The sequence below is a fragment of the Manis javanica genome, chromosome 8 (genome assembly GCF_040802235.1).
Source record: "Manis javanica isolate MJ-LG chromosome 8, MJ_LKY, whole genome shotgun sequence".
Classification (NCBI taxonomy): domain Eukaryota; kingdom Metazoa; phylum Chordata; class Mammalia; order Pholidota; family Manidae; genus Manis; species Manis javanica.
Genome location: NC_133163.1, coordinates 108,248,319 through 108,274,524, shown reverse-complemented (window position 1 = coordinate 108,274,524; position 26,206 = coordinate 108,248,319). Strand labels below are relative to the sequence as shown.

The 26,206-nt window shown below is 37.0% G+C and overlaps 1 protein-coding gene across 1 annotated transcript in view; it reads left to right on the top strand.

The window, feature by feature from the left end:
- The first annotated feature begins 1,176 nt into the window (after window positions 1–1,176).
- ADAM10 (ADAM metallopeptidase domain 10) overlaps window positions 1,177–26,206 on the top strand; it is a 145,270-nt gene continuing 120,240 nt past the window's right edge. Inside the window, exon 1 of the mRNA XM_017654155.3 lies at window positions 1,177–1,496. Within this exon, the coding sequence (XP_017509644.3) occupies window positions 1,442–1,496 (55 nt within the window). The 5' untranslated portion in view covers window positions 1,177–1,441. The remainder of the gene's footprint in view (window positions 1,497–26,206) is intronic.

Genomic DNA, 26,206 nt, shown 5'->3' with positions numbered 1-26,206 from the left:
GACATTTATATACATTATGAAATGCTCACCATGATGTGTAGTTATCTGTCACCATACAAAGTTATTACACAACTATATTCCCTATGCTGTTAATTTTTAACCTTGCAAACATGGGGATCTTAAGGTGGGCTGTCAGACAATTCAGAGGGATGAAGGAAAAAAATGTTTATTTTTATTACTTTAACTGGAATTTAGCATGTTTCTCATGGCTTGTCAAAGCAGGTATTGGTCAGCTCTGTGATTTTGTCACTCGTGGAAATGAATTTCATATCATATCCTAGTCATGGCAGACACCTTGAAATACATTTACATTCATTTCAACTTTGAAACTCACAGTAATTACTATAGTCCTTGTGAATCAGGATTCCTTAATGCAATCATGAAGAAACGTGTATTTTTTATATCAAAATTCAATCAAATATTTTCACACCCACATGTCACTATGTCTGGTTTCTTTTGCAACCTAGGGCATTTAAAAAAATTATCACTGATATACAATCTTACGAATGTTTCACATGAAGAACATTGTGGTTTTAACATTCATCCATATTATCGTCTCTCCCTCACACCATTGCCATCACTATCAGGGTAGTAAGATACTATAGAGTCATTACTTGTCTTTTCCGTGCTGTACTGCCTTCTCTGTGACCTACCTATATTGTGATTTTGAATTACAGTGCCCCTTAATCCCTTTCTCCCTTCGCACCCACTTTACATCTATGTTTTTGTCACTGGAGTCTGTCGCATGTTGGGACTTTGCTTTTGTTTACTTGGTAGCTGTTGTGCACCACGAAAAGCACAAAAAGAAACAAAAGTCTCTGTTCCTTGTCAAAGTTAAGAAGTGGAAAGCGGCCCCTTAACGTCCTTCACCTTCCCTTTCTAGCCCAGGGAAGGGTACTTGGCAGTGTACAAACAAGCCCAGCACAGTTTGCAGAGTAGCGCTCCCGACTGGGGGCGGGACCAATGGAAGCCCCGCCTCCCAAGCCCAATCCCAGCTCTCCGCCCGCGGACAGGAAGCGGCGGCGGGCCTCTCAACTCAGGAACCGGCTCCCATGCGCATGCGCGCGCCCCGGGGGCGCCTGCGGGAGAGGGAGGGGTGGGAGGAAGGGGAACGGCTCTGCATGCCGGTTGGGTGTCTTGTGTCACGTGGTGAGGAAGGAGGCGGAGATCTCGGGCTTAGGGGAGGGAGGTAGCAAAGAGGGAAGGAGCGAGGAAAGGAAAGCCGGGAAGGGAGGAAGGAAACGAACGAGGGGGAGGGAGGTTTTGGAGGCGCTGGGAGCGTTGCCGGCCCCCGAAGTGGAGCGAGAGGGAGGTGCTTCGCCGTTTCTCCTGCCGGGGGAGGTCCCGGCTTCCCGTGGAGGCTCCGGACCAAGCCCCTTCAGCTTCTCCCTCCGGATCGATGTGCTGCTATTAACCCGTGAGGAGGCGGCGGCCGCAGAAGATGGTGTTGCTGAGAGTGTTAATTCTGCTCTTCTCCTGGGCGGCGGGACTGGGAGGTGAGGCTCGACCCCGAGCGCCGGGGACGCCGTGACCACCGCGGACCGCGCGGCGGCAGCGGCGGCCGGGTGGAGCGGAGCTCAGTTACGAGGCGCGGCGGGCGCGTCAGTCAGCCCGGCCGGCCGGCGGCGCCACTCGGTCTCGCAGCGCTTCCCGCTCCCTATTGTCCCTTGCGCCCCGACCGCGTTCCCTTCCGTCGCGGGCCGGGAAGGCTCTGAGCCTCCGGCGAGGCCTTCCCCGCTCCCCCCGCCCCCGCCGCCGGGGTAGCAGGGGAGGCGGGGGTCGCTTCCCAGAGAAGCGAAGTCGGGAGGTTCGGGTCGCCAGGCTAGAGGCGTGGAGCCCAGGCCCTTGGCTGTAATTCCTCCCGCCTGCTCTTCGGCTCCGGCTCGGGCAGCTGCCGCGGGGTCTGCGGTCTTGGTCACCTCACCCTCCACACCTTTGCGCCCCCAGCCCCTGCCCGGTGGCGGATCCCGGAGTCCCGTTTCGCCGGGTAGAACAGCCGCGCAGGCTCGTGGGAAGTTGCGAGGTGTGCTGCGGGGCTGGTGTATTGTTGTTTTCCCTGCGCGGCAGTCCGGACCGACCCGATTCTGCAGAGGGGCCGCCGACGGAAGGCTGACAGTGGTCTCCTGCTTGTCTGAGACCAGTGGCTTCCGCTCTCCGTCGTGCTTTGACTTATGCGCGTGTGTTTATGTTAAACGAAACATTCCGTCGCCCAGGGGAAAGGGTTTGATGGGGAGAAAGGTAGGCCGTTTTGGGGGTGTTCTTTGATCTGTTGGCTGGACTGAGTCTCTTAGAGGGACGGTCCCTGGGTGACCCAACTTGAAGAGTTTCTTAAACTCTCAGGCGGAGTAGATGCACAGTGTAGATAGTGGGTTATCAAAACTGTCAACCCCCACCCCGACCCTACGTTGGAGTTAAGTTTGCTAAAAGCATAACATTTCTTGATTATTTAGGTTTTGAAGACGGTTTTTATTTCCAGTGTATCCAAGGACCAGCTGCATCATTTTGTTGTTGTGTAAACTGCTTAATTTTAGGTAAACTTTCTGACTTGCCTCAGAGTATAGTTAAAAACCTCGAAGCCATTGGATATAAATGTCTTTATTTATAGTATAAAAGCCATTGGATTGAAAAATTTTCCGGAATGCTTCGGATGAGTAAGTGTAAATTGATAATTTAGAAAATGTCTATGTATTTCATGTAGTGTAGTGTTTTCTTCTTTTCTTTGTCGCTTTGAAGAAAGTGACAGGGCCAAACATAATTTTGTCCTGTATTGTCCGAGGATGATACTCTGTAGGTAGACTTCAGTTGTAGTTTGCAGTGTTCGTTTGTTCGGTACACATTTTAGAGTAAGAGCTTCTAGTAGTTGTTTAGTTTAAAGAAGTATCATGTGCTAGAAGCCTTTTATACGGAGGGCATTTTCATTTAACATTTGCATTTACGTTCTAAATGTGACTTCCAGCAAACCACTTTTCTGTCTGCACTTTTTCTGAATATAGTCAAGAGACAGACGCTAATTTTCTAAGAAGTAGTAAAAAGTAAGAAAAACACATGAGGCACTCTTAACCTACTGAGTAGTAGTAGTATATAAAATGTCCTTTGTAAGAATGAAAGTAAGAATAGAAACTGGTGTGTAGTCTGATGGCTGAAGAAAAAGTAAATTAATAGGATTGTCTTTGTTAAGAATCTTGCTATACAAAAATTTTCTAAATTCGGAACTCCAGTCATTTATATAAGTGTCATTTTGCATTAAACATTGATTAAAAGGATACTTTGATGTTTATTTTAAGCAGAACTTACTTAAAAAGACACTAAGAAGTCTTTCATTTTAGAAATAGCATCCAGATTGTAGCTTTTGGGTACGCGGAGATATTTGTAATTTTATTGTAAGATACACTGTTTTCATCTCCTAACTGGAGCTGTTATGGTCAAGTTTGTAAGAAGTTTATATGATGATGTGTAGAATAGAGTATATTCAACTTGAGTGTGTTTGTTTTAGCATGTGAGACAAACGAGTATGTTACATAGATTAGGAGAAATTGTAGTGGAAATATGGATTTAACTTGAAAGTATAAATCATTTTTAGTAAGGAAACCCTTTTAATGGTTCTACCCTTTCCAATTTGTCAATTGCTGTTTTGCTTTTTTTTTTTCTTTTAATACAGTGGGTGGCAGGCTGGAAGAGAGAATTAAAGTGTTTAGACTCATAAAACTGAAACTTTCCTATTTAGCATAAATCCCCTCCTATGTTGTATTTGTATGAAGATACCAAGAGTTCTGGATTTCAACTATCTATATAGATAGGTACAAATATATACATAAAAATGTTTTTCTTTTATTTGTAACCATGTTAGGAATTTATTGGATCTTTTCAGATTATATATGGCCCAAAGAATTTTTATGTATGTATGAATGTTACTTTTTAACATGTGTATTTTGAAGAGTTGATGTCTTTCCTTCGTTCTTTTTAGGAAATTCATGTTTTGGAGAGGTCAAAAGGTATTTTAGCTGTATCAGTAAATTCATTCCCATAATGTTTTGGTTTGATAAACTCATGCATAAAGTGAACTTTAAGATATGACATATTTTTAATATTTAAAAACCTGGTGTAAATGCTTTGCTTTGTACCATGCATTCTGTAGAGATAAGTTTTGTGGAAGTTTGGCCAAAAGTATTAAATGTATCAAAAGTCTAAGCTTAAACTGTTTCTCTCTCTTCTTCCAGCAAATAAAGGTCTATGAAATTAATGAGACAGACTTTTTGTCTTTATCTTTAAGGAATTCTGACTCTTCATCTTTTTTATTTAAGACTGATAATCCAGTTAGCTGCCATTTTAAGAAAGTCCATTTCAAGCCATCCCCTACATTAACAGTATATACTCTGTATAGGTACAGGATATCTCTGGGTCTGTTTTCTGATGATGCCTTTTTTATAATATAACTTGTTTTAAGATCTTCAGGGATATTGGTTATCTGATGTCAACTTGCAGGGTTCGATAGGGAGAGTAAGGGACATTGCTATGTCTTTTTGGTATTGTGTTAGAAGAGTTTCACTTTACAGCCATTTATGAGAGAATGGAGATACTTCAGAATTGAAAAAATAGGCTTGAAGAAATAATTTTTCTACCATCTACCTGATGACTGGTGAATTAGCCATTCAAACCCAAGCCAGTTTGACCTCAAAGCCTGAGCTTCTTTTTACTCATTGTCCCCTTATGCTTTTTTGAAAGCAGTTTTCACACATTAGCTCAAAGTTGGCGTCTGGGCTGAACCACCTTAGAAATGTGTTTTGTTTGATTTGCAATGTCTTTAATTTCAACTAGTGATCAACATTGGAAAATTAGGGAATTTCTCAGTGAAATGAATGGATTTCTGGTTTTTGGGGGAAGACTTGGATATCCAGACACTACTAGGCTGCGTTCCCATTGTCTAGAGCCGAGTGGTAGAGTGGTTACTGCCCTTTTTAGATTGGGCATGTGCTTACTGGTCAGTACACTTGCTGTCATTCTTGCTGGTGGCAATACCCTTGGCCTGCCTCACTCATTTTTGTGATCTGCGGGGGTCCTGTAAGTATGTTATTCGCATCTCTACCTTGGCTTGCCAAAATATTTTTCGGACTGTGAAGACTTAGCCAATTTTTAATATATTTTTTATAATTCCTTATTTTTTCAAGTCTTAAGAATTTGTTAGTAAAACCTGTGGCATATACAGTATGTTTTATTTAGCATTGTTATTAGATATTTAAAAAATCCATGTTTTCATAATAACAATTTGAAGGGCTTAAAGTATGATGACTATAATTTTTCCAGATCTGTTTCTCTCACTGAGCAAAGAAGAAATCATTTATTTTTCTGTTGAGATGAAACTCACAGGAAAAAATTAGTTGAGGATCATGTAAATAATAACTAATTTAGTCTTTTTATCTTAAGAATTGGCTATAAACATAAACTGTGCTTTTGAAATTAATAAAATGAAATAGAACAACAAACTCAATAATAAACTACATTTTTCTGACATTGTTGGGAGATGACAGATTCAGATATGAGAAGATTCCCATATAACAAGTCTTTAGGACCAGACCTAAAATTTTGGCAATTTTTGATGGAAGTTGGTTCCTAAGATGTATTATATATTTACTGTGTCCTTAGAATGGGCTGAATTTAATATTTTCTTAAATGACTGAGGTTTAGTATAAGAACAACTGTTAATTGTTCTGGGCTCTGTTGTAGTGTCTATTTTTTAATTATTCCAGAAACAATTGAAGTGGGCATTTTAAATTTATTCTATATGACTTTGCTTTTTATTATTGTATCTACTTTAAATAGTACTTCCAACTTTTTGGTTAGATTCCCTGGCTTTCTTGCAAACTTTGAGGATATGATCTAATTCCCAATGTATTTTTTATGGGGAAGCTAAATCACTTGACAACGCTTGCATGTAAAGTGGATTAAGCAAGTTCTGAGTCTTCTATGAAGTAAAGTACATGAGGTTTAGGCTTTAAAAAAAAAAGTATATGTTTTGGCTTTGTAGAGTTTAGTGTTTAGGTTGCCCTGTTCTTATTTTCTGAACAATCGGGATGGTGTTGTATTACTATGTTTTGCTAGTTAAAGTGAGACAAGTTAGAATGGAGAGAAGAAACTGATGAATCACCAAGAAGACACAGAAGATAACATGCACACTCATTTGGTTACAGGAAGATCATTTCCTTGTTGTGAATCATGAGTACTCTGGTTCCAAACTAATATACTAGGTTACCGTAATGTGGGCAATTGTACTTTACAGGAATGTAAGTTTAAGTTAAAAAAAAGTATTTTATGTATTTAAAGGAGAGATTAGGTGAAAGGTGATGACAGATTCTGGATACTGTGTTTTATTGTTTGTAGTAAGTAGCTGTTGTGTTACAGTTTTGGTGACTTTGTGATTTGTATAAAGTTATATTTCTTGTGGGCTCTGAACTGTATCACATTCTAATAGAAAAATTTTGCCAAAGTTGGAGGGATATTTTTGGGATGGCCTGGCTTAAAGTACAGTCTATGCGGGGTACCAAAAATGGAGTTTGTATAAGCCAGGTGGAGAAAGACAAGTACCAAATGATTTCACTCATATGTGGAGTATAAGAACAAAGGAAAACTGAAGGAACAAAACAGCAGCAGAATCACAGAACCCAAGAATAGACTAATAGTTACCAAAGGGAAAGGGACTGGGGAGGATGGGTGGGAAGGGAGGGACAAGGGTGGGGAAAAAGAAAGGGGGCATTACGATTAGCATGTATAGTGTGTGTGGGGGCACAGGGAGGGCTGTGCAACACAGAGAAGACAAGTAGTGATTTTACAGCATCTTACTATGCTGATGGACAGTGACTGTGAAGGGGTATGTGGGAGGGACTTGGTGAAGGGGGGAGCCTAGGAATCATAATATTCTTCATGTAATTGTAGATTAATGATACAAAAAAAATGGAGTTTGTGTGTGTGGAGAGGTTTGGGGGCAGGGCAAAGGCAGTCATTGGACATAGCTGCTAACACAAATTTTCAGTGAGAGGCCTATGTGGCCACTAATTGGGGGAGACAGATTATAGACATGAAAGGCTATGTACAGAGAGACACACAGTGGTTTCAAATCTGAGCTCCAAGTCACAGGGCAGGCACTCACTCCGTATTGTAGGGATTGATTTGAATTTGGTCTTTTTTCACGTGGGCAGCTCTTTGTGACATGCTTGGGTAAAGAGCCCTAGGTTTTGCTTTGTTCCTTTTTTTTTTTAAGGATTATTTGATTTATTTAATGATTGTTAGTGATTATTCCAAGCAACTCTGTAAAGTCTGTTCTGAATAAAAATCCAGCAGTGGTAATTCTAACTAGTTTAGTGGTCAATTTTTATACTAGGGAAAAGGGAGCAATGTTAAGGATAAATGGGTAAACTAATTCTGCCAGTTAGATTCTTATGAGGGCAGTAGTGTTGCTATCCAGCAGTGTGAATGAAGGCTCTGTCTTAGTACTAGTGGGGACAGTCCTGTCTTCCTTAGGTTGCAGAAAACAGCAGAGCTGAGAACAGTTTTCAGAGAAATGTAGACTACCTTTGATACTAGATGAGTTCATTCTGAGGCTATTACAGTTTCAAATAAACAATGCAAGGATGTGTGCAGTATTACTGTTAGTCACCAGAGTTTATTGTATGTCTCTGGATAGAAAGTCATGCGGCCACAGTCATGAGTGAGAAGTAAAAAACACTGAGTTTGTCAGCATAGACAGAAATGCCATGATATAAAATAGTTTTAATTGTGTACTGTAGTTTCAGTTGAAATGAGGATTAAGATAGAGGAATATCATCTAGTTGGGGAAAGCTTTTTGAAATAGAAGAGGATGGCATGTAGCCTGATAAGATACTTGCAGGCTTTCTTGCCTGGAATGGGTAGTCCATGGAAGGAAATAAGGAGAAATGCTAACTGGGCCTTGCTAACCAGGAATCTAATTATTCATATTTTAGGCCGTGTTAACTGTGAGGTAGGGTATTATGGAATGGTGGTTGTAGTCCGTGTTGAGGAGTTGGGATATGATACCATAAGGAATAAATTAGTTGCTTGTTGAGTTGGGTGATTGAGTCCTGGATTAGGGTGGTGGTTATAGAAAAAAGTAAGGATAGAACAAGAAACCACATGAAAGAAAATCTGGTAAAACTTGGCAAATATTTAATGTGAAACTAACACATTTATTGAGGGCTCACTCTGTGTTGAATTTAGATGTGAGAGTCTGTTGCATCAGGGAGTGTGGATTTATAAAACTTTGAGGGTCTCAGTCTTTGAAGTTGGAAATACCTAAGATTTGAATCTAGATAGAAGGTTATTGGTTGGGATGTGTGTCAGATCCTAGCTGCAATCTAATACCTTTGTTGGGGATTGGTTAAAACTTTGCACAGTCCTTAGTAATCTAGTAGCTAGTCATTTGGGAAGCACAGCTCCAGGTAGTTGGGAGATAAAAGTGGCGAATTTGGAGGGAGGGGAGAAGTTAAATCTGAAGATACGTTAACAAGTATAATTTTACTTTACAAGTATATGTTTGCTCTCCTTAAGTTAGAATTAGGCTCTTCAGTTAAGATTATGCTACACTTCATATATGTGAATTGTGAACTTATTCAGAGATATACTGAGAAAAAGAAGGTGATCTTTGCATTTGAAGTGAATGTATATATATGGTTGGGGGAACAGATTTTTCTTTCCATTTATTTTGTTTGCATTGGTGATGGGGTATACACACATATGCCTATTTGAGCTTTGAAATTTTTATTTAGTTTTCAGAATACAGATAGAATCCTATACATATGAATTGAGCAGAATATTAATTGGCTACCTATTTTCCTAAGAACTAAATGGGATGTTTGTAAAAGTACTGAGGAGACTATGAAGTGTTATAAAAGTATTACTAAAATTGTGTTGTTTCCAGGCTTACTGAAATCTAATACATGCAAAATATAGTTGGAAAAATGTAGCTTTAGAAGTTGAAATACTAGAACACTATTAACAAGCATTAGAAAATAAGAAAACCCTATTTTCTAATTCCTTCAACACAATTCATCACTGTTTAATATTAATCATTCAGTTTTTTAGAATGCCTCTTATGGTGAATTTACATCATAGTATTTATGCAGTTTTGTATGCTTTAAGAAATTAATACATAGTTAAAATGTATATGCAAAGCAGACAATATGAAATATTTAGAAGTAGTCTAGAGACAGTTTTGGTTGCCAGAACTGTAGGGATGCTACTGGCTGGTAGTGGGTAGAGGCCAGAGATGGTGCTGAACATCTTACAGTGCACAGGCGGCCCCCAGTAAAGACTTAATCTGGGTAGAATGTCTGTTGTGCTGAAGTTGAGAAACCCTGCTCCAGAGGAGATTTATATCTTTTTGTTGTTGTTATTTCTTGCTGTCTTAATTGATCACTTAACTTTTATAACCTTACCATACTCATATCCTGTTCAAGCCTTTCTCACACAATGTTCTGTACACTGCAGTTTTGAAAATTTACTTTGTCATTTATTTTCCTGCATTTCTCATTCTTCTCTTTATCTTCCAATTTGTGGCTGGGAGGTGAATCCAATTCTGTTAATTTATAATAGTGACTGAATGACTGATAGCCCATGAGGATTATTTAAAAATCAAACCAGACAGTTTCTTGTTAAGCCAAAAGAGCCATAGACTAGTAGGATTTTAGTTTCTGTGGGAAAAGATATTTTGAGGGACTGAACCAGCAACTTACTCCCAAAATCTATCTTCAGACTCAGTTTTACTCAGTTTCAGCTTTTCACAACTGATTTTCTTCAAAATGTAAACTTCTGAGTCCTCAAAAACCTTCATGTATTTTCATAATTCCATTCCTCCCTACTCTTACTGTTAACACCTTTGACAGAATTTTATTTGCACATCCCGATTTCCTGGAAGAGGGTGGAGGCAGATGGTTTGGGGTGTACGATATGAGAAGGGTGAGGTACAGAGAGTGCGCTTAGAATGAAACCCAAGGGGCTGATAATATGGCAACAGTGGACTGGTGGTTGAAGCCATTGTGTGTGTGTGTGTGTGTGTGTGTGTGTGTGTGTGTGTGTTTTAGTTAGATTGGAAAGTCATACTCGCGTATATTGGTTACTGTCTTCTATACTTGTGTCTGCACGTACCTGAAATGGTATAAAGGCATTTCAGATAAGCATAGAAGTCTAAATTATGTACATATTTCCACTTTTAGGTTTGTAAGTTGTACTTCATAAGTTATTGGTAGAAATTTATAGATTTAGGGTTTAAATCATTGATATTTTGTGTTCTTTGTGGTTGATTTAATTAATTTTAAAAAGAACTACCTGATTTTCATTTTTGAGCCAGCTAGCTGTGTTATTTTTAATTCTTATAGACTAACATCTCAAAAAGTGGGTGTGTTGAAATGTGCTTATAATTTTAAACACATCCACTTACCTTGAACTTTCACTTGTAACTGTTAGGTGTAGATATTTGCTTGTAGAAAATGAGTTGACTTATTTTTAGTGAAGAAGTAGGTAACTGTGGCTTAAGGTTGAAGTCACGTAGAAGTAGCTTTTCTAATAGTGTAGTAATGGCACTTAAATGTATTGCTGAAATATAGGACATCGTGATAGTTCCAGGAAGCCTATTTTTGTCATACAAGAGAACAATTTTGTCAGCGGCATTTAGTGCTACAAAATCAAAGTAAAATGTATTTAATATAAGAAGCATTGGTCAATACAGTTGATGCCTAAGAAGTAGCTGATGAGTCAAGTTCCTTAGTAAGGAAATACATTTTTATGTTAGGGAAAAATGCTCTTGGTACCTAATTTTAAAATTATACAAATGAAAAATCTGTTGAAAACAACTTGATTACAAGTAATTTTTCAGAGAAGTGGAAATGTGCCAGCCTTAGCTTATTCTTACACATCCTCTCATTTATTGTAATTGAGTTTTTCTGTAAATAGGAAGATCTGTAATGTCAAAACATTTTTGCAGGTTTTCTTTCCCCATCCTTGAATTGTAGAATCAACTTTCTTCGAGATAGATAGGAAAGAAATTAATTTTGTGTGTTATATAATATTCCTGCCTCACACAAGGATAATGATACTGACCAACCATCAGTAAGATACCCTCTGTTTTTTCCCCCTGATGGTAATGAAATTTTCATTATCTGTTTTATGCCCTATTCTTATATTTAACTAGAAACATAAGATTGTAGCTTTTGGATTTAGGAGTTGGGAAGGAAGCTTTTGTTTGCAAGGGTTCCTGGGAAGTAAGATGCTCCCTGCCCATGGAATATGGAAAATAGTTGTAATGGTTAGCATTTATGGGATACTTATTATATACCAGGCACTGTTCTTAGGAGTTTTTGTTTATTAACTCAATCTTTACATCTCTGTAAGATAGGTTCTGTAAGTTTTATTTTACAAATGAGGGAGCAGGATCAGAGGGAGTAATTACTCAGACAATTCGAACAGCTATTAATTTGCGAAAAGAGAATTTGATTATATTTAGTCTGGCTCCAACATTCATGCTCTTAAACACTATACTGTCTCTAAGAAGCATCGGATAGTGAGGTTGTTAGATTCTGCCTTTGTACAGAGATTGGATGATTTTACCATTAGAGAATAATTTAGGCTCTTTATACTTAATAGTATTTGAGCCATTTGACTTTTGGTCAGTCAAGTTCTTTACAAGGCATTTTGTTTTTGTTTTTTTGACATTAGAAAATGTTCACAATTAAGGGGGGAGGTAAAAGCACCTTGTAAAATGTTTTATGCATAATACCTTTCAGTTTTGTCATAGGTAAATTTATATATGTATTCATTTTTAAGAAGCTTGAGGACAGATACTAAATCTCTGGATTGTGAAGAATAGGTGATGTGTTTGTACAGTAATCACTTCTGTAATCAGGAACAAAAAATTTTTAAGGCAGATTACTTAAAGTAACTACCAATGTCCTGGTGACTTTGAAAAAAAGTTACAGGAAATAAAAAATACTGTCCTCAGGTTGTAAAACTGGGAGACCTCCTAAACTAGTCCAGTGGCCAGGAGACCAAGTTATGTTTTTTCCACCTTGAATCTGCTGGCCATTTTCTATCATTCTTGCATGTAGGTAATATTTTGGTATTGCTTTACTTTTCTCCCCAGTTTAATTTTTAAGAATTTAAAAGTTGTTTTCTCCCTCATATAGGTCCAATACAGTCATTCTTTTACTAATTTTACACATAGGCGTTTACTTGATATACTGTGTGTGTTTTTTCCTAACCTTTATCTTAAAAACATATACTTTCTGAAAGGTTGGAAATATATACAATTGACCCTTGAACAACACTGGTTTGAACTGCACGGTTCCACTTATATGTGGATTTTTTTCAGTAAATATATTGGACTTTTTTTGAGATTTGTGACTATTTGTAAAACCATTTTCTGGTCTCAGTTTTATTGTAAGAATACAGCATATAATAAATAAAACATACAAAATGTGTGTTAATCGACTGTTTATGTTACCACAAAAGCTTCCAGTCAACAGTAGGCTATTAGTAGTTAGGTGTTTGGAGAGTCAGAAGTTACACATGGATTTCCTACTGCCTAGGTTGGGTTGGAGGGTGTTGGTGCCCCACATTATTCAAGGGTCAACTGTATAGTCAAACTAACATTTCTGTACCTTTCACTTAAATTTATTAATGGTTATCTTGGCCACATTTGTGTTATTTTCTTGATAATCTCTTTTTTTCCTGAACCATTTGAAAGTATGTTGTACCCGTGACTACTTTAGTTCGCATCTCATATGTAAGGACAGTATCTTACATACCCAAAAAGATTTTCTCTTTTTATATGTGGGGATGTTCAATTTCCCATGGATCTTGTAAGTATGAGGTGCCATGTGAATTTATTGTATGATTTGTGAAGACTAGATTTCTGGCAACTACAAATAAGGACCAGAAAATAGAATGCTGTTTGTATACTTTTATGTATAGGTAAAATGATGTAACAGTAGAGAAAGAAGGAAGCATTAACAGGATAAAACTACACTGCACGATGGACCTATTTTATGTAGAAACAATGGCACAATAACATAATAGGCTGGAGTTTATCACATCAGTATGACTTATTATGATAAAGATGTTAATAAGGATGAATCTGGCTCAAGATGTTAGAGGAAAAAATCAGTTATAGTTGAAATGGAAAGATATTGGCACATAGATATACTTCAGTTATGTAGAAATTTTGCTCAGTAGAAGCTAGTAGAAGCTGTTTCCCACCAATGTCAAATTACTTCAGGTTAAATGTATTTCATTTTCCGCATTATGGAGTAACAGATACGTTTCTCCAATGTTAGAGACTTAAGAAAATCTGGGAGTATTCTTCTCTTTTCAGAATGTAATAAATAATAAAAGGAGTTACAGATTGCTATCCTTTGTGTTTTTCCTGTTACTTTTCTGTCATTTATTTTGCCTGTACGAGTTATATATCAGAGTGATACAAGAAGCTGCATGTCTATATTTGGGACAGCAACAAAATGTTAGTTTATTTTTCATCAGTGTTCTGTTTTTTACTCCCAGATTTGTAGACTATGTTTCCTTTTGTACAGATTTATTTCATATAAATAAAGGATTTGAGTTAGAGGAAGAAAATAGTCTATTATGGGCCACAAACAAACCTTTAAAAAAAGTTGCTTTTTGTTGTTGTACTTACATATTAGTTGCTTTAATAACCCCGAATAAGGTGATGACCCCCCTATTTGTATCTCTAGCCCAGACTTCTCCCTAGAATTCCAGATTCCTGTATCTCAGCTGTATCTCCAGTTAGATGTCTAGTGGGCATCTCAAAGTTAACATTTCTAAAAACAAACCTCTGTTTGCCCTTACCTCCAGCCTTTTCTGTAGTCTTTTCCATCTCAGTAAATGGCAGCTCCATTATTCAGTTGCTCAGGCCAAAAACTGAGTTATTGGTTCCTCTTTTTCTCACACTGTGCATGTAGTCCTTCAGCAGATCATGTCAGCTCCTCCAAAGTATATGCATATTTGGACTACTTTTCACCAACTCCACTGCTACTATCCTGACTGAAACAAGCCAACATACATCTCATTTTAATTATTTAAAACCTGACTGTTCTCTCTGTTCAACCTACTCAGTATGATCCTGTTCAAAAGTTACTTCTTTGGTTAAAAGCATCCATTGGCAAATTGTATACTTTAAAATGTTTAAAATGATGGGTTTTATGTTATTTGAATTGTACCTCAATAAAAAAAGTGATGGCAGAAATAAATAATTTAATTTAAAAAGCTCTATTCGGTGGCTTACTCTTTTAAGTAAAAGCCAAAATGGGTATAATGTCTGGTAAGACCTCACATGATGTACATGCACACTTATCCCCCCACTGCCTCTACCGTTCTCCCCCCTTGTTTGTTTCTGCTTCAGCCACACAAAGCTCTTTAAAAAATGCCAAGCTTGCTACTGTATCAGTGGCTTTGCACTTGCTGATCCTTTTACATGAAACACTTCCTCCTGTAGGTTGCTGTATTATCTACCCTTTTTATTTTTTAAGTTAAAACATTTTTTTAAAATCGTGGTAAAAGTACACATAACGTCAAATTTACCATTGTGATCATTTTTAAGTTTGCAGCTCAGTAGTGGTAAATACAGTGGCCTCTTAATCCGCACTTTCACTTTCTGTGGTTTCAGTTACCCACAGTCAGTCATGATCCTCTTGACCCATGGTCAGAACGTCAGTGGTAGCCTAATTCTGTGTCACAATGCCTGTGTCATTCACTTCACTTCATCTCATTGTGTAAACATTTTATCACCTCACATCATTATGAAAAGAAGGGAGAGTACATAACAATATTTTGAGAGACCAAATTCACATAAATGTTGTTATGTTATAATCCTTTTATTATTCTCTTCCTGTGCCTTCTTTATAAAGTAAATTTTATCATATGTATGTGTAGGAAAAAACAATAGCATATAGGGTTCAGTACTATCTGCAGATGTCCTCAGGGCATCTTAGAACATAGCTCCCATGGATAAGAGGGGACTGCTGTAAATTTACGCTGTTTTTATGATATTAGTCTTAAATGTTAGGGAGCTCTTCTGATTACTTCATAATAAAAATACCAAGCCCTTCCTTGTTACTCTCTGTTTACTCTGTTACAACACTCTCTCAGCCATCTGAAATTATTTACTTATTTATTGTCTCTCTGCCTTCTCTAGAATAAAGCTTTGTGAGGTTAGTAATTTTGTTTTTTCCACTGCTATATTCCCAGCATCTAAAGTCATGTCTAGCATGTAATAAGTATCCATTATATATATATATGTTGAGTGAGTAGATGAATGATTCCTTAACTAAATAATTTCACTTTTTATGAATTATATAAGAATTCCAGTTTCTAAGAGTATGCCTGGCAAAAAAGCCTTGAAAGTTTCTAATTAGTCTTTTTGTTTTGTCTTTAAAGTGGCATTACACTACCATTTTTGTTAGTGTATGGATTTTGCTCATTGAGTATTTTTATATGCCCTGTTAATTAAAAAGTTAGGTAAGTTGAATGAGTTGGAATTTTCCCTATAAAAACTAAGTTGCTTTTTCTCAACTACTATGTGTTCCTATTTCTTTAAAGTTATTTTTTTTACAGCATTTAGCAGTTGTCATTCACTGCAAAACTTAGACTAAGAGGAGAAATGTCTTCATGGTTATCTGATTATAACCAACAAAACTTGTAAACTTTACTATGTTATTAAGATGGAACTTTTAAAAACCCATTTTCATTTTGGGGTAAATTTAGAATCACAGAATGTTAGTGGTGGAAGGAAGTTTTATTATCTTGGGTAGGTCACCTAACTTGTCTGTACCTTAACTTAACATTAATTGTACTTGTCCTATGTGATTGTTATGAGGGTTAAATGGGATAATATATGCATTAACTAATATAGCCATAATTCACTGAATTTTTACCAATTATGTACTGTACACTATGCTAGGCCCTTTATAAATATAAATTTATGTAACATCTTCTTAGGTATGAGTTGTTATTTCACCTATTTTACAGATGGGGAAGTTGAGGCAGTGAGGTAAGTAACTTGTTCAAGATCACACAACTAGTAAGTGGCAAAGCTGGGATTCTAACCCATGAAATTTAGCTCTGCTTATAAATAAAGATAATGTTTGCTAAACTGTTGGGACATAAAATAAGATAAATTGACCATATTCTTCTGTAGTTATTGAAAAACTAGTTATTTCAGTAACTACAGAGAGTTATAACTCTGCCCAGAAAATCATACAAAATGGTGATGAAAGCTGTATGGGTAGTTCACCTGCAGTATCAAGAGGATTTTTTAAAAACTTAGTTGGTGAATAGATTTATAATAATTTTATTTTTAATGAATTACATTTTATAAATATTAGGCCTGTTAGATACTTCTTGGATGAGTATTGTATGATCACATGTTTTCTGGTGATTGATTTATGGTTCTTTGATCAGCAAGGTGTAGGCTGATTTCTTTTAAATACAAACGAAGTTCTAAATTTCCATGAAACATTGAATGGATTCATTAATTCTTACAGCTAACATTTACCGAGCACCGATTTTCTGTCTGACTCTTTTCTAGGTGCTGAGGATACATCACTGAACAAAGCAAGGTCTTTGTTTTCGTGAAACTAATATTCTAGTGGTGGAGGGACATATGTCAATAAAAAATAATATAAAGAAAAATAAAATAGGATATTAGATATTAGAATGAGAATGACTGGGACATATACTTTTAAATAAGGTAATCAGAGAAAGCTTCTGAGGAAATGATACTTTTCCTCAGATTAAGGGGCATTACAGTTAACACACATAATGTAGGGGGCGGTCACTGGAATTCCTGGGTCAAATGGTCTTTCTACTTTTAGTTTTTTGAGGAACCTCCATATTGCTTTCCACAATGGTTGAAATAATTTACATTCCCACAACAGTGTAGGAGGGTTCGCCTTTCTCTGCATCCTCACCACTTTTGTTCCTTGTCTTTTGGATATTGGCCAACCTAACTGGTGTGAGGTGATATCTCATTGTGGTTTTAATTTGCATTTCTCTGATGATTAGCAATGTGGAGCACCTTTACGTGCGCCTGTTAGCCATCTGAATTCCTTCTTTGGAGAAGTGTCTGTTCAGATCCTCCACCCGTTTTTTAATAGGGATATTTGCTTTTTGGGTGTTGAGGCATTTGAATTCTTTATATATTTTGAATGTTAACCCCTTATCTTATATGTGTTTACAAATATATTCTTCCATACTGTAGGATGTCTCTTTGTTTTACTGATGGTATCTTTTGCTGTACAGAAGCTTTTTAGTTAGAGGTAGTCCCGTTAGTTCATTTCAGCTTTTCTTTCCCTTGCCCGAGGAGCTGTCTAGAGGACAAAGTTGCTCATGTTTATATTCAAGAGATTTTTGCCTGTTTTCTTCTAAGAGTTTTATGGTTTCATGACTTACATTCAGGTCCTTGATCCATTTCGAATTTACTTTTATGTATGGGGTTAGACAATGATCCAGTTTCATTCTCTTACATGTAGCTGTCCAGTTTTGCCAACACCAGCTATTGAAGAGGCTGTCATTTCCCCATTGTATGTCCATGGCTCCTTTATCGTATATTAATTGACCATATTTGTTTAGGTTAATATCTGGACTCTCTATTCTGTTCCACTGGTCTGTGGGTCTGTTCTTGTGCCAGTACCAAATTGTCTTGATTACTGTGGCTTTGTAGTAGAGCTTGAAGTTGGGAAGCGAGATCCCCCAGCTTTATTCTTCCTTCTCAGAATTGCTTTGCTATTCAAGGTCTTTTGTGGTCCCATATGAATTTTAGAACTCTTTGTTCCAGTTCATTGAAGAATGCTGTTGGTATTTTGATAGGGATTGCCTTGAATCTGTAGATTGCTTTAGGCAGGGTGGCCATTTTGACAATATTAATTCTTCCTATTCATAAGCATGGGATGTATTTCCATTTAGTGGTATCCTCTTCAATTTCTCTTAGGAGTGTCTTGTAGTTTTGAAGGTATAGGTCTTTCACTTCATTAGTTAGGTTTATTCCTAGGTATTTTTTAAAAAATTTTTATTTTGGTATTATTAATCTACACTTACATGAGGAACATTATGTTTACTAGACACCCCCCATCACCAAGTTCCCCCCACATACCCCATTGCAGTCATTGTCCATCAGCGTAGTAAGATGTTGTAGAATCACTACTGTCCTCTCTGTGTTGTACAGCCCTCCCTGTGCCCACCCCCACATTATACATGCTAGTCATAATGCCCCCTTTCTCCCCACCCCCCACCCCGATCCCTCCCTTCCCATCCATCCTCCCCAGTCCCTTTCCCTTTGGTAACTGTTAGTCCATTCTTGGGTTCTGTGAGTCTGCTGCTGTTTTGCTTCTTCAGTTTTTTTCTTTGTTCTTATATACCACAGATGAGTGAAATTATTTGGTACTTGTCTTTCTCCGCTTGGCTAATTTCACTGAGCATAATACCCTCTAGCTCCATCCATGTTGTTGCAAATGGTAGTATTTGTTTTCTTCTTACAGCTGAATAATATTCCATTGTGTATATGTACCACATCTTCTTTATCCATTCATCTACTGATGGACACTTAGGTTGCTTCCATTTCTTGGCTATTGTGAATAGTGCTGCAATAAACATAGGGGTGCATATGTCTTTTTCAAATTGGGCTGCTGCATTCTTAAGGTAAATTCCTAGGAGTGGAATTCCTGGGTCAAATGGTATTTCTATTTGAGTTTTTTGAGGAACCTCCATACTGCTTTCCACAATGGTTGAACTAATTTGCATTCCCATAGCAGTGTAGGAGGGTTCCCCTTTCTCCACAACCTTGCCAACATTTGTTGTTGTTTGTCTTTTGGATGTTGGCCATCCTTACTGGTGTGAGGTGATATCTCATTGAGGTTTTAATTTTCATTTCTCTGATGACTAGCGATGTGGAGCTTGTTTTCATGTGTCAGTTGGCCATCTGGTTTTCTTCTTTGGAGAACTGTCTATTCAGCTCCTCTGACCATTTTTTAATTGGATTATTTGCTTTTTGTTTGTTGAGTTGCGTGAGTTCTTTATATATTTTGGATGTTAACCCTTTATCAGATCTGTCATTTATGTGTATATTCTTCCATACTGTAGGATGCCTTTTTGTTCTATTGGTGGTGTCCTTTGCTGTACATTCACCTTTTCAGCTTGATATAGTCCCACTCGTTCATTTTTGCTTTTGTTTCCCTTGCTATTCCTAGATATTTTATTATTTTTGATGCAATTGTGAATGGAATTGTTTTCCTGGTTTCTCTTTCTGCTAGTTCATCGTTAGTGTATCGGATTGCAACAGATTTCTGTATATTAATTTTGTATCTTGCAACTTTGATGAATTCAGATATTAGTTCTAGTAGTTTTGGAGTGGATTCTTTAGGGTTTTTTTTACATACAGTATCATGTTATCTGTAAACAGTGACAGTTTAACTTCTTCCTTACCAGTCTGGATGCCTTTTATTTCTTTGTGTTGTCTGATTGCTGTGGCTAGGACCTCCACTGTTATGTTGAATAAAAGTGGGGAGAGTGGGCATCTTTGTCTTGTTCTAGATTTTAGAGGAAAAGCTTGTAGCTTTTCGCTGTTAAGTGTGATGTTGGCTGTGGATTTGGCATATATGGCCTTTATTATGTTGAGGTGCTTGCCCTTTATACCCATTTTGTTGAGAGTTTTTGTCATGAATGGATTTTGAATTTTGTCGAATGCTTTTTCAGCCTCTGTGGTGATGATCATGTGGTTTTTGTCCTTTTTGTTGATGTAGTGGATGATGATAATGGATTTTCGAATGTTGTATCATCCTTGCATCCCTGGGTTGAATCCCACTTGATTATGATGTTTGATCCTCTTGATGGATTTTTGAATTCGGTTTGCTAGTATTTTGTTGAGTGTTTTTGCGTCTGTGTTCATCAGGGATGTTGGTCTGTAATTTTTTTTTTTGGTGTCTGCCTGGTTTTAGTTTTAGAGTGATGTTGGCTTCATAGAATGAGTTTGGAAGTATTCCCTCCTCTTCTACTTTTTGGAACACTTTAAAGAGGATGGGTGTTAGGTCTTCTCTAAATGTTTGATGAGATTCAGTGGTAGAGCCATTGGTCCAGGGATTTTCTTCTTAGGTAGTTTTTTGATTACCAGTTAAATTTCATTGGTGGTAATTGGTCTATTCAGATTTTCTATTTCTTCCTGGGTCAGCCTTGGAAGGTTCTATTTTTCTAGAAAGTTGTCCATTTCTTCTTGATTTTCCAATTTGTTAGCATATAATTTTTCATAGTATTCTCTCATAATTCTTTGTATTTCTGTGGTGTCCATGGTGATTTTTCTGTTCTCATTTCTGATTCTGTTTATGTGTGTAGACTCTCTTTTTTTCTTGATAAGTCTGGCTAGTGGTTTATCTATATTGATACTTTTCTTGAGAAACCAGTTTCTGCTTTCACTGATTCTTTCTTTTGTTTTGTTCTTCTCAATTTTATTTATCTCTGCTCTGATCTTTATTATGTCCCTCCTTCTACTGACTTTGGGCCTCATTTCTTCTTCTTTTTCTAGTTATATTAATTATGACTTTAGACTTTTTATTTGGGATTGTTCTTTGTTGATATAAGCCTGTATTGCTATATACTCTGCTTGTAGAAGTTTTGCTAGTGGTGTGCATCTTTCAGAAGGTTGTAACAGATTTTTTCCCCAGTTTTTGTAAGGTTATGTTTCTGATACAAAAGTAGCATTGATGATGGTGGGCAGTTTTGGTGCTTTTTTTCCACTTGGTATTTTAAGTGGAATTATGGTATATACTACTGTTTCTGGGAATACCTTTATAGTTTTGAGAAAGATGAAAATGGGGAGCATCACATTATTGTTTTCCTGTAATAGAATATTACTTCAAATAAGATAATATTATATAGGAAGTATGAGAATTGAGTAAGATCATGATGGAGAATCTTTAGTGTTTATGGAAAAAATCTCCAGGTTCTAGGTTTTCTGTGTAGGATTTGCATGTTGGTCAGAGAACACAAAGTGTTTGATTCGTATTTGTGTTTGGTGTTAATTTGCCTGATTCATGATTTCTTTTGGTTCAAGTTTTCTATTAGTAATGATATTGGTAGTACTAGAGTGTTTGTGTGTAAATATATATATATATATATATATATTGTTGGAACCTGGGAGATCCTATCAACCAATAAAGATCAGGAATAAAGTAGTAGTTGACCAGGAATTGGAGTAGACAAGTGGGCAGTTTGTAACTAGGGAATTAGGTAGGTTAGAGGCCAAGGTCTGTTCAGTTAGACTTGAGGAGATGGGTGAATATTTAACTGCATCAATCACATTTGGTGATACACCTGCATTCTGTCCCTACTTTTTGAGCTTTTGGCTACTTTTTATTAAAGTATAAGAACAAATTTCAGTTGAATAGGTCTAGGCTGTGCATGTGGGAACAGGCAATTTTGTGGTATCTGACTAAGTTAAGTAGTGCAAGGGTTGGAGATTGGCATGGGCTCCTGTGGAGTAAACTGTGCCATTTTCAGTCACTAGCTGTGGAAATCAAGGGTATACATATATATTTTTTGGTCTGTAAAAAGTACATTCTTATTTAGTATTTCATTACATGCTTTCCACATCTTAGGGGTAGATGTCCTTGCCATGTGCTGTATTCTGAAAATTTTTTTCTTTTCACTGTTTTGTAGTCACACATCAGAAAGGTGAATGGTGACTTACTTTGTTTATGATGAGGGTAATAAGAGTTGTAGAAAATCATGAAGTCATTGAAACCAAAATTTTCCCGTTGGCACCATCTTTTACTTGCTGTTTGACCTTGGTCTTGTTACATATCTCTCAAATGTCAATTTTCTTTAAAATGGGCTAAAACTTCTTATTTTATAGGTCTTTTGTGTGTATTAGATGAAAAAATGTAGAACACTGCAGGGTCTGGCAGGTAGCAAGAGCTCAATAAATTTTAGTTATTGCATCCAGTTTATAAACATTGTTTAATTAAACACTTAAGAAATTTACCCAGTCAGGATATTTTTTTAATTATAGTATCATTAGTATACAATCACATGAGCAACATTGTGGTTACTAGATTCCCTCCATTATCAAGTCCTCACCACATTAGTCAGCATATTTTTGTATGTAGTAAGCTATCAGTGTACATTTTAAAAGATTGGAAGACATTTTTTAAGTGAAATGGGCATATGTAGTTTTGGATTTTTAGTTTTTCTGTTTAAAGATGTGAAGTATGAAGTTTTTTTAAAAGAATAATGTCTTTCAGCCAGAGTTTTATGAGAATTTTACAGTGTAAGATTTCTAAAATAGGAATGGGAAGAAACAACCTTAGCATTATATTTTCAATATATTATGTTATTAAAAATAAAAGATGCTTTTAAGACAGAAACAAAATAAAATGCTCTCACTTGTTGTTACTCAGTCAGCATGGTTTGGTAGTCCTAGTTAGTATAGTAAGTTACGAAAAAGAATTATACATAGATGAATAAAAGATTTAAATATGAAAACCAGAACCAAAGTGCCCCTGCCCTCAGCCAAAATAAGCTTAGAATTTTGCATGCAAAGTCAAGGGGTTCAGTGCTCTGCCTATTCAGCCATGCTTTGTATGACAGCAGTGATAGAAAATGTATAAACAAATGCACATACAGCAGTGTTATAAAAACAGGTGGCCATCTGGAATTGGCCTTTGGGTTATAGTTTGTCTACCTCTGTTTAATAATATATGGGAACGTTTTTGAATCAGTATATTATCTGTGACATCAAGTTAAGGTATTTCTGTGTAAGTGGTACCACCTGTGGTAACTAGCCTATTAATATCCTGTTAAATGATTAGATAGATGAAAGCAAGCCTTTAGAAAAGAAGGATGTAGCTGCTTGTAGAAGACACAGAACTTCTGTATGCAGAACAATTGCAGAGCTTCTCAAACTTGAATGTGCCAGATCACCCTGGTAGTCAGGTAGGACTGGGTGGAGCCTGAGTCACTGAGAGATCAGTGGATCTGGGGGGAGCCCGAGATGCTGCATTGCTAATGATTCTGCAGGGGGCAGGTAGTCCCTGAACACAGATCAAATAGTAAGGCTCTGTGTGTCAGTAAAATGGCAAAATGCTGTACATAGGAAAAGGTTTAATTAGGTGAGTATTCAAACTTCCACAAAAAAATTTCCAGTCTCAGTGATAATAGTTAATGAATGAACTTGTTATTTGAACACACAGTGAATAGTAGGCTCCCAGACTTTATTTTTAGCTTAATTATTGAGTTGGAACTTCAGTAGGCTAAGAAGTTCCTGAATATGGTCTAGTTGCTACTTCCTTAACTGACATTTTTCCTTTATGTTTGGTTTCCCCTAACGTTCTTTGGGGACCTGTGACCAATGGTTCTTATTTAATCTTTTATTTCCCCTGTCTTTTAAAACTTAGGTCCTATTAAAAAAAATTCAGTTGTTTATGAATAGCAAGTCATTACTGGATTACAGCTTAATAGTTTCATGGAGGTGAGTAGAATGTTGATTTCATTTACTGTGTGAAAGAGGACAAGTTGAAATACTTTGAATTGTCTTTGTTTCTGATTCTGGGACTTTTTTTGGAAAAATTTTATAACTTAAGGAAAAGCAAAAGAAAGACTAAATACTCATATACCTGCCATTTTGATACATTTTTCTTTTTGAAAAAATTATAATTAGCTTTGTTAATGTATAATTTGCATACAGTAAAATTCAGCAATAATTAGCTTTGTTAAGGTATAATTTGCATACAGTAAAATTCAGCAATTAATTTTGAGAAATACATAGTCATATAAGCACTACCATAAAATCATAAAATAGAACATTTACATCAACCCATTAAGTTCCCTTGTGTTCTTTGCAGTCCGTTCCAAATACTTTATGATTTTGTTGCCAGGCACCTCCATCTGGGGGGGGGGTCTCTCCTGTGCACCAGCTCAAACTTCAACCTGGACGGGGATGGCTCTTGACTCTGAACAAGAAAGAATTCTTGAACAGGTTGGAAGAGTGTACGTAAAGAAGGAATTTTTTAGAGCAAGAGTAGTGATGAATGGCAACGGCCTTGCAGGCAGCTGAGAGCAGAAAAGTGCAGAGGGAGGGAGTGGTAGCTTGCTGAACCTCTTGGCATAGGGAAATCTCCTTTGCCAGCTCCTGAAGCCAGGATTACCTGGCATCTAGTGTCCTCTTGGCTGTGCATGGCATGAGGGCTAGCCCCTACAACCCCAAGATTTTGGGGATCCACAGAGCATGAGATGGAGTGGGATCATATTCTGAAAACATCCCAAAGAAGGGAGATTTTCAGGCAGGCTATTGCAGCTAGAGTTCAGTCAGAATCACTTAGAGGACAGGGAACTTGCAGACCCAAATCTGAGCTTTCAGCAGTACCTCCCCCACTCTATCAGAAATAACTGGAGACAAAGTGGAGACTTGGAAATAGAATCAAATAGCAAAGAAACAAAAGCCGCTTACCACTAGAAAGGCACAGAGAAACGACACACAGTTAAGTTGAGCAGTGAGAAATCTTTATTTAAAGTTATGCATCCTCAGGAGGGTGCGCTGAAAGGTTGGTGGTCTCCTGTTTTAAGCATTTTTAAGGAATGTGACAAAGGGCCAGGGGTGTAGATGTCAAGCGGTCTCAAGATGCTTACCTCTGGTGAGAGACACCATGTCTCCTTTCCTCTATTATCAGTCCTTTGGCCAATTCCCCAAAATAAACTTAACGTAAGAAATGTATCAGCCTGGTTCCTCCCTTGGACAGCATCTTCCCTCTGGGAAGGTATCAATCAGGACCACCTGCCTTGCCTCCAAGATGGACTGAGTTATTGTTTGTTTGCTAAAGAATATGTTAGGAACCTTACTTCCTAACTTCTTGGCCTTTGAAATGGAATCTTAGTCTTAAAATGGAATCCCTCCTGTTATACTGTTGATATCTCAGCTTGTTTGGAAAATTAATCATGATGCTTGTCTCAGGTCCCTGCCCTATATGAATATCCCTGTTGGTTTCTTTGACCCCTGGGGTTTTTAGAAGTTTGTTAAGTTTCTGATATTTGGGGATTTTTTCCAAATATCTGTTACTGATTTAATTGCACAAGTCAGAAAACCTCCTCCGATTTCAAAACCATTCACATTTTTGGACACATGGTTTATGGTCTAGAATTAAGGTCTGTCTCAGTAAATATTCCATGTGTCCTTGAAAAGAAACATATATTTTGTTGTTGGGTGGGATGTTTTATAATTGTTAATTGAGTCAAGTGTCTGATAGTGTTCAAGTTTTCTATATCCTTATTTTTTGTCTACTTGCTCAGTGAGGACTGTTATGATTTCCAACTATTTTTACAGATTTGTCTACTTTTTTCAGTTCTGTTAACTTTTTCTTCCTGTACTTTGAAGTTGTTATGTGACACACTTAGAATTATTACATCATTTTGATGAATTATGAAATGTCCTTCTTTATACCTCATAATTTTTTTGTTTGTTCTTAAATTGTCTCATAATGCTACAGCCACTCCAAGCGATCTTTGGGTTAGTGTTTGGGTGGTATACCTCTTCCTATCCTTTTTACTTCAGTTCATTCTGTTTTTGTGTTTAAAGTGTCTTTTCGACAGCATGTATTTTCATTTTCATTTTTTAAAAAAATAAAATGATTGCTTCTGCCATTTAATTGTGTTTACATCATTTATTTACTTTTAATGTCATTGTTGATATAGCTGAGTTTAAAATTGCCATTTTACTATTTGTTTTCTAATAGGTCTGTCTGTTCATAATTCTTTTCACCTCTATTTTCCTTCATTCTTTAGGATTAACTTTTAAACATTGATTCCACTTCATCTCTGCAATTGGATGTACCTGTGTATACCTGTTTGCTGTTTTTTTGGAGGTTTTTCCTGGGGTTTACAGTATACATCTATAACTTTGTATACCTTCAAATAATATGCCACTTCATATATAGTATAAGTACACTTCCATTTCTTCTGTCCTCTATCCTGCTGTTGTCATACATTTTAATGCTACCTAAGTGTCACAGTGCATTTAAAAAAAAGTCACTTTTAAAGAGGTTAATGAATGAGAAAAGATGTTTTTTACTTTCTCATATATTCATCATTTTTGGCACTATTCTTTGCATCAGTACAGATTTCCATCTGGTACATTCCTTCTGCCGGGAAAACTTGC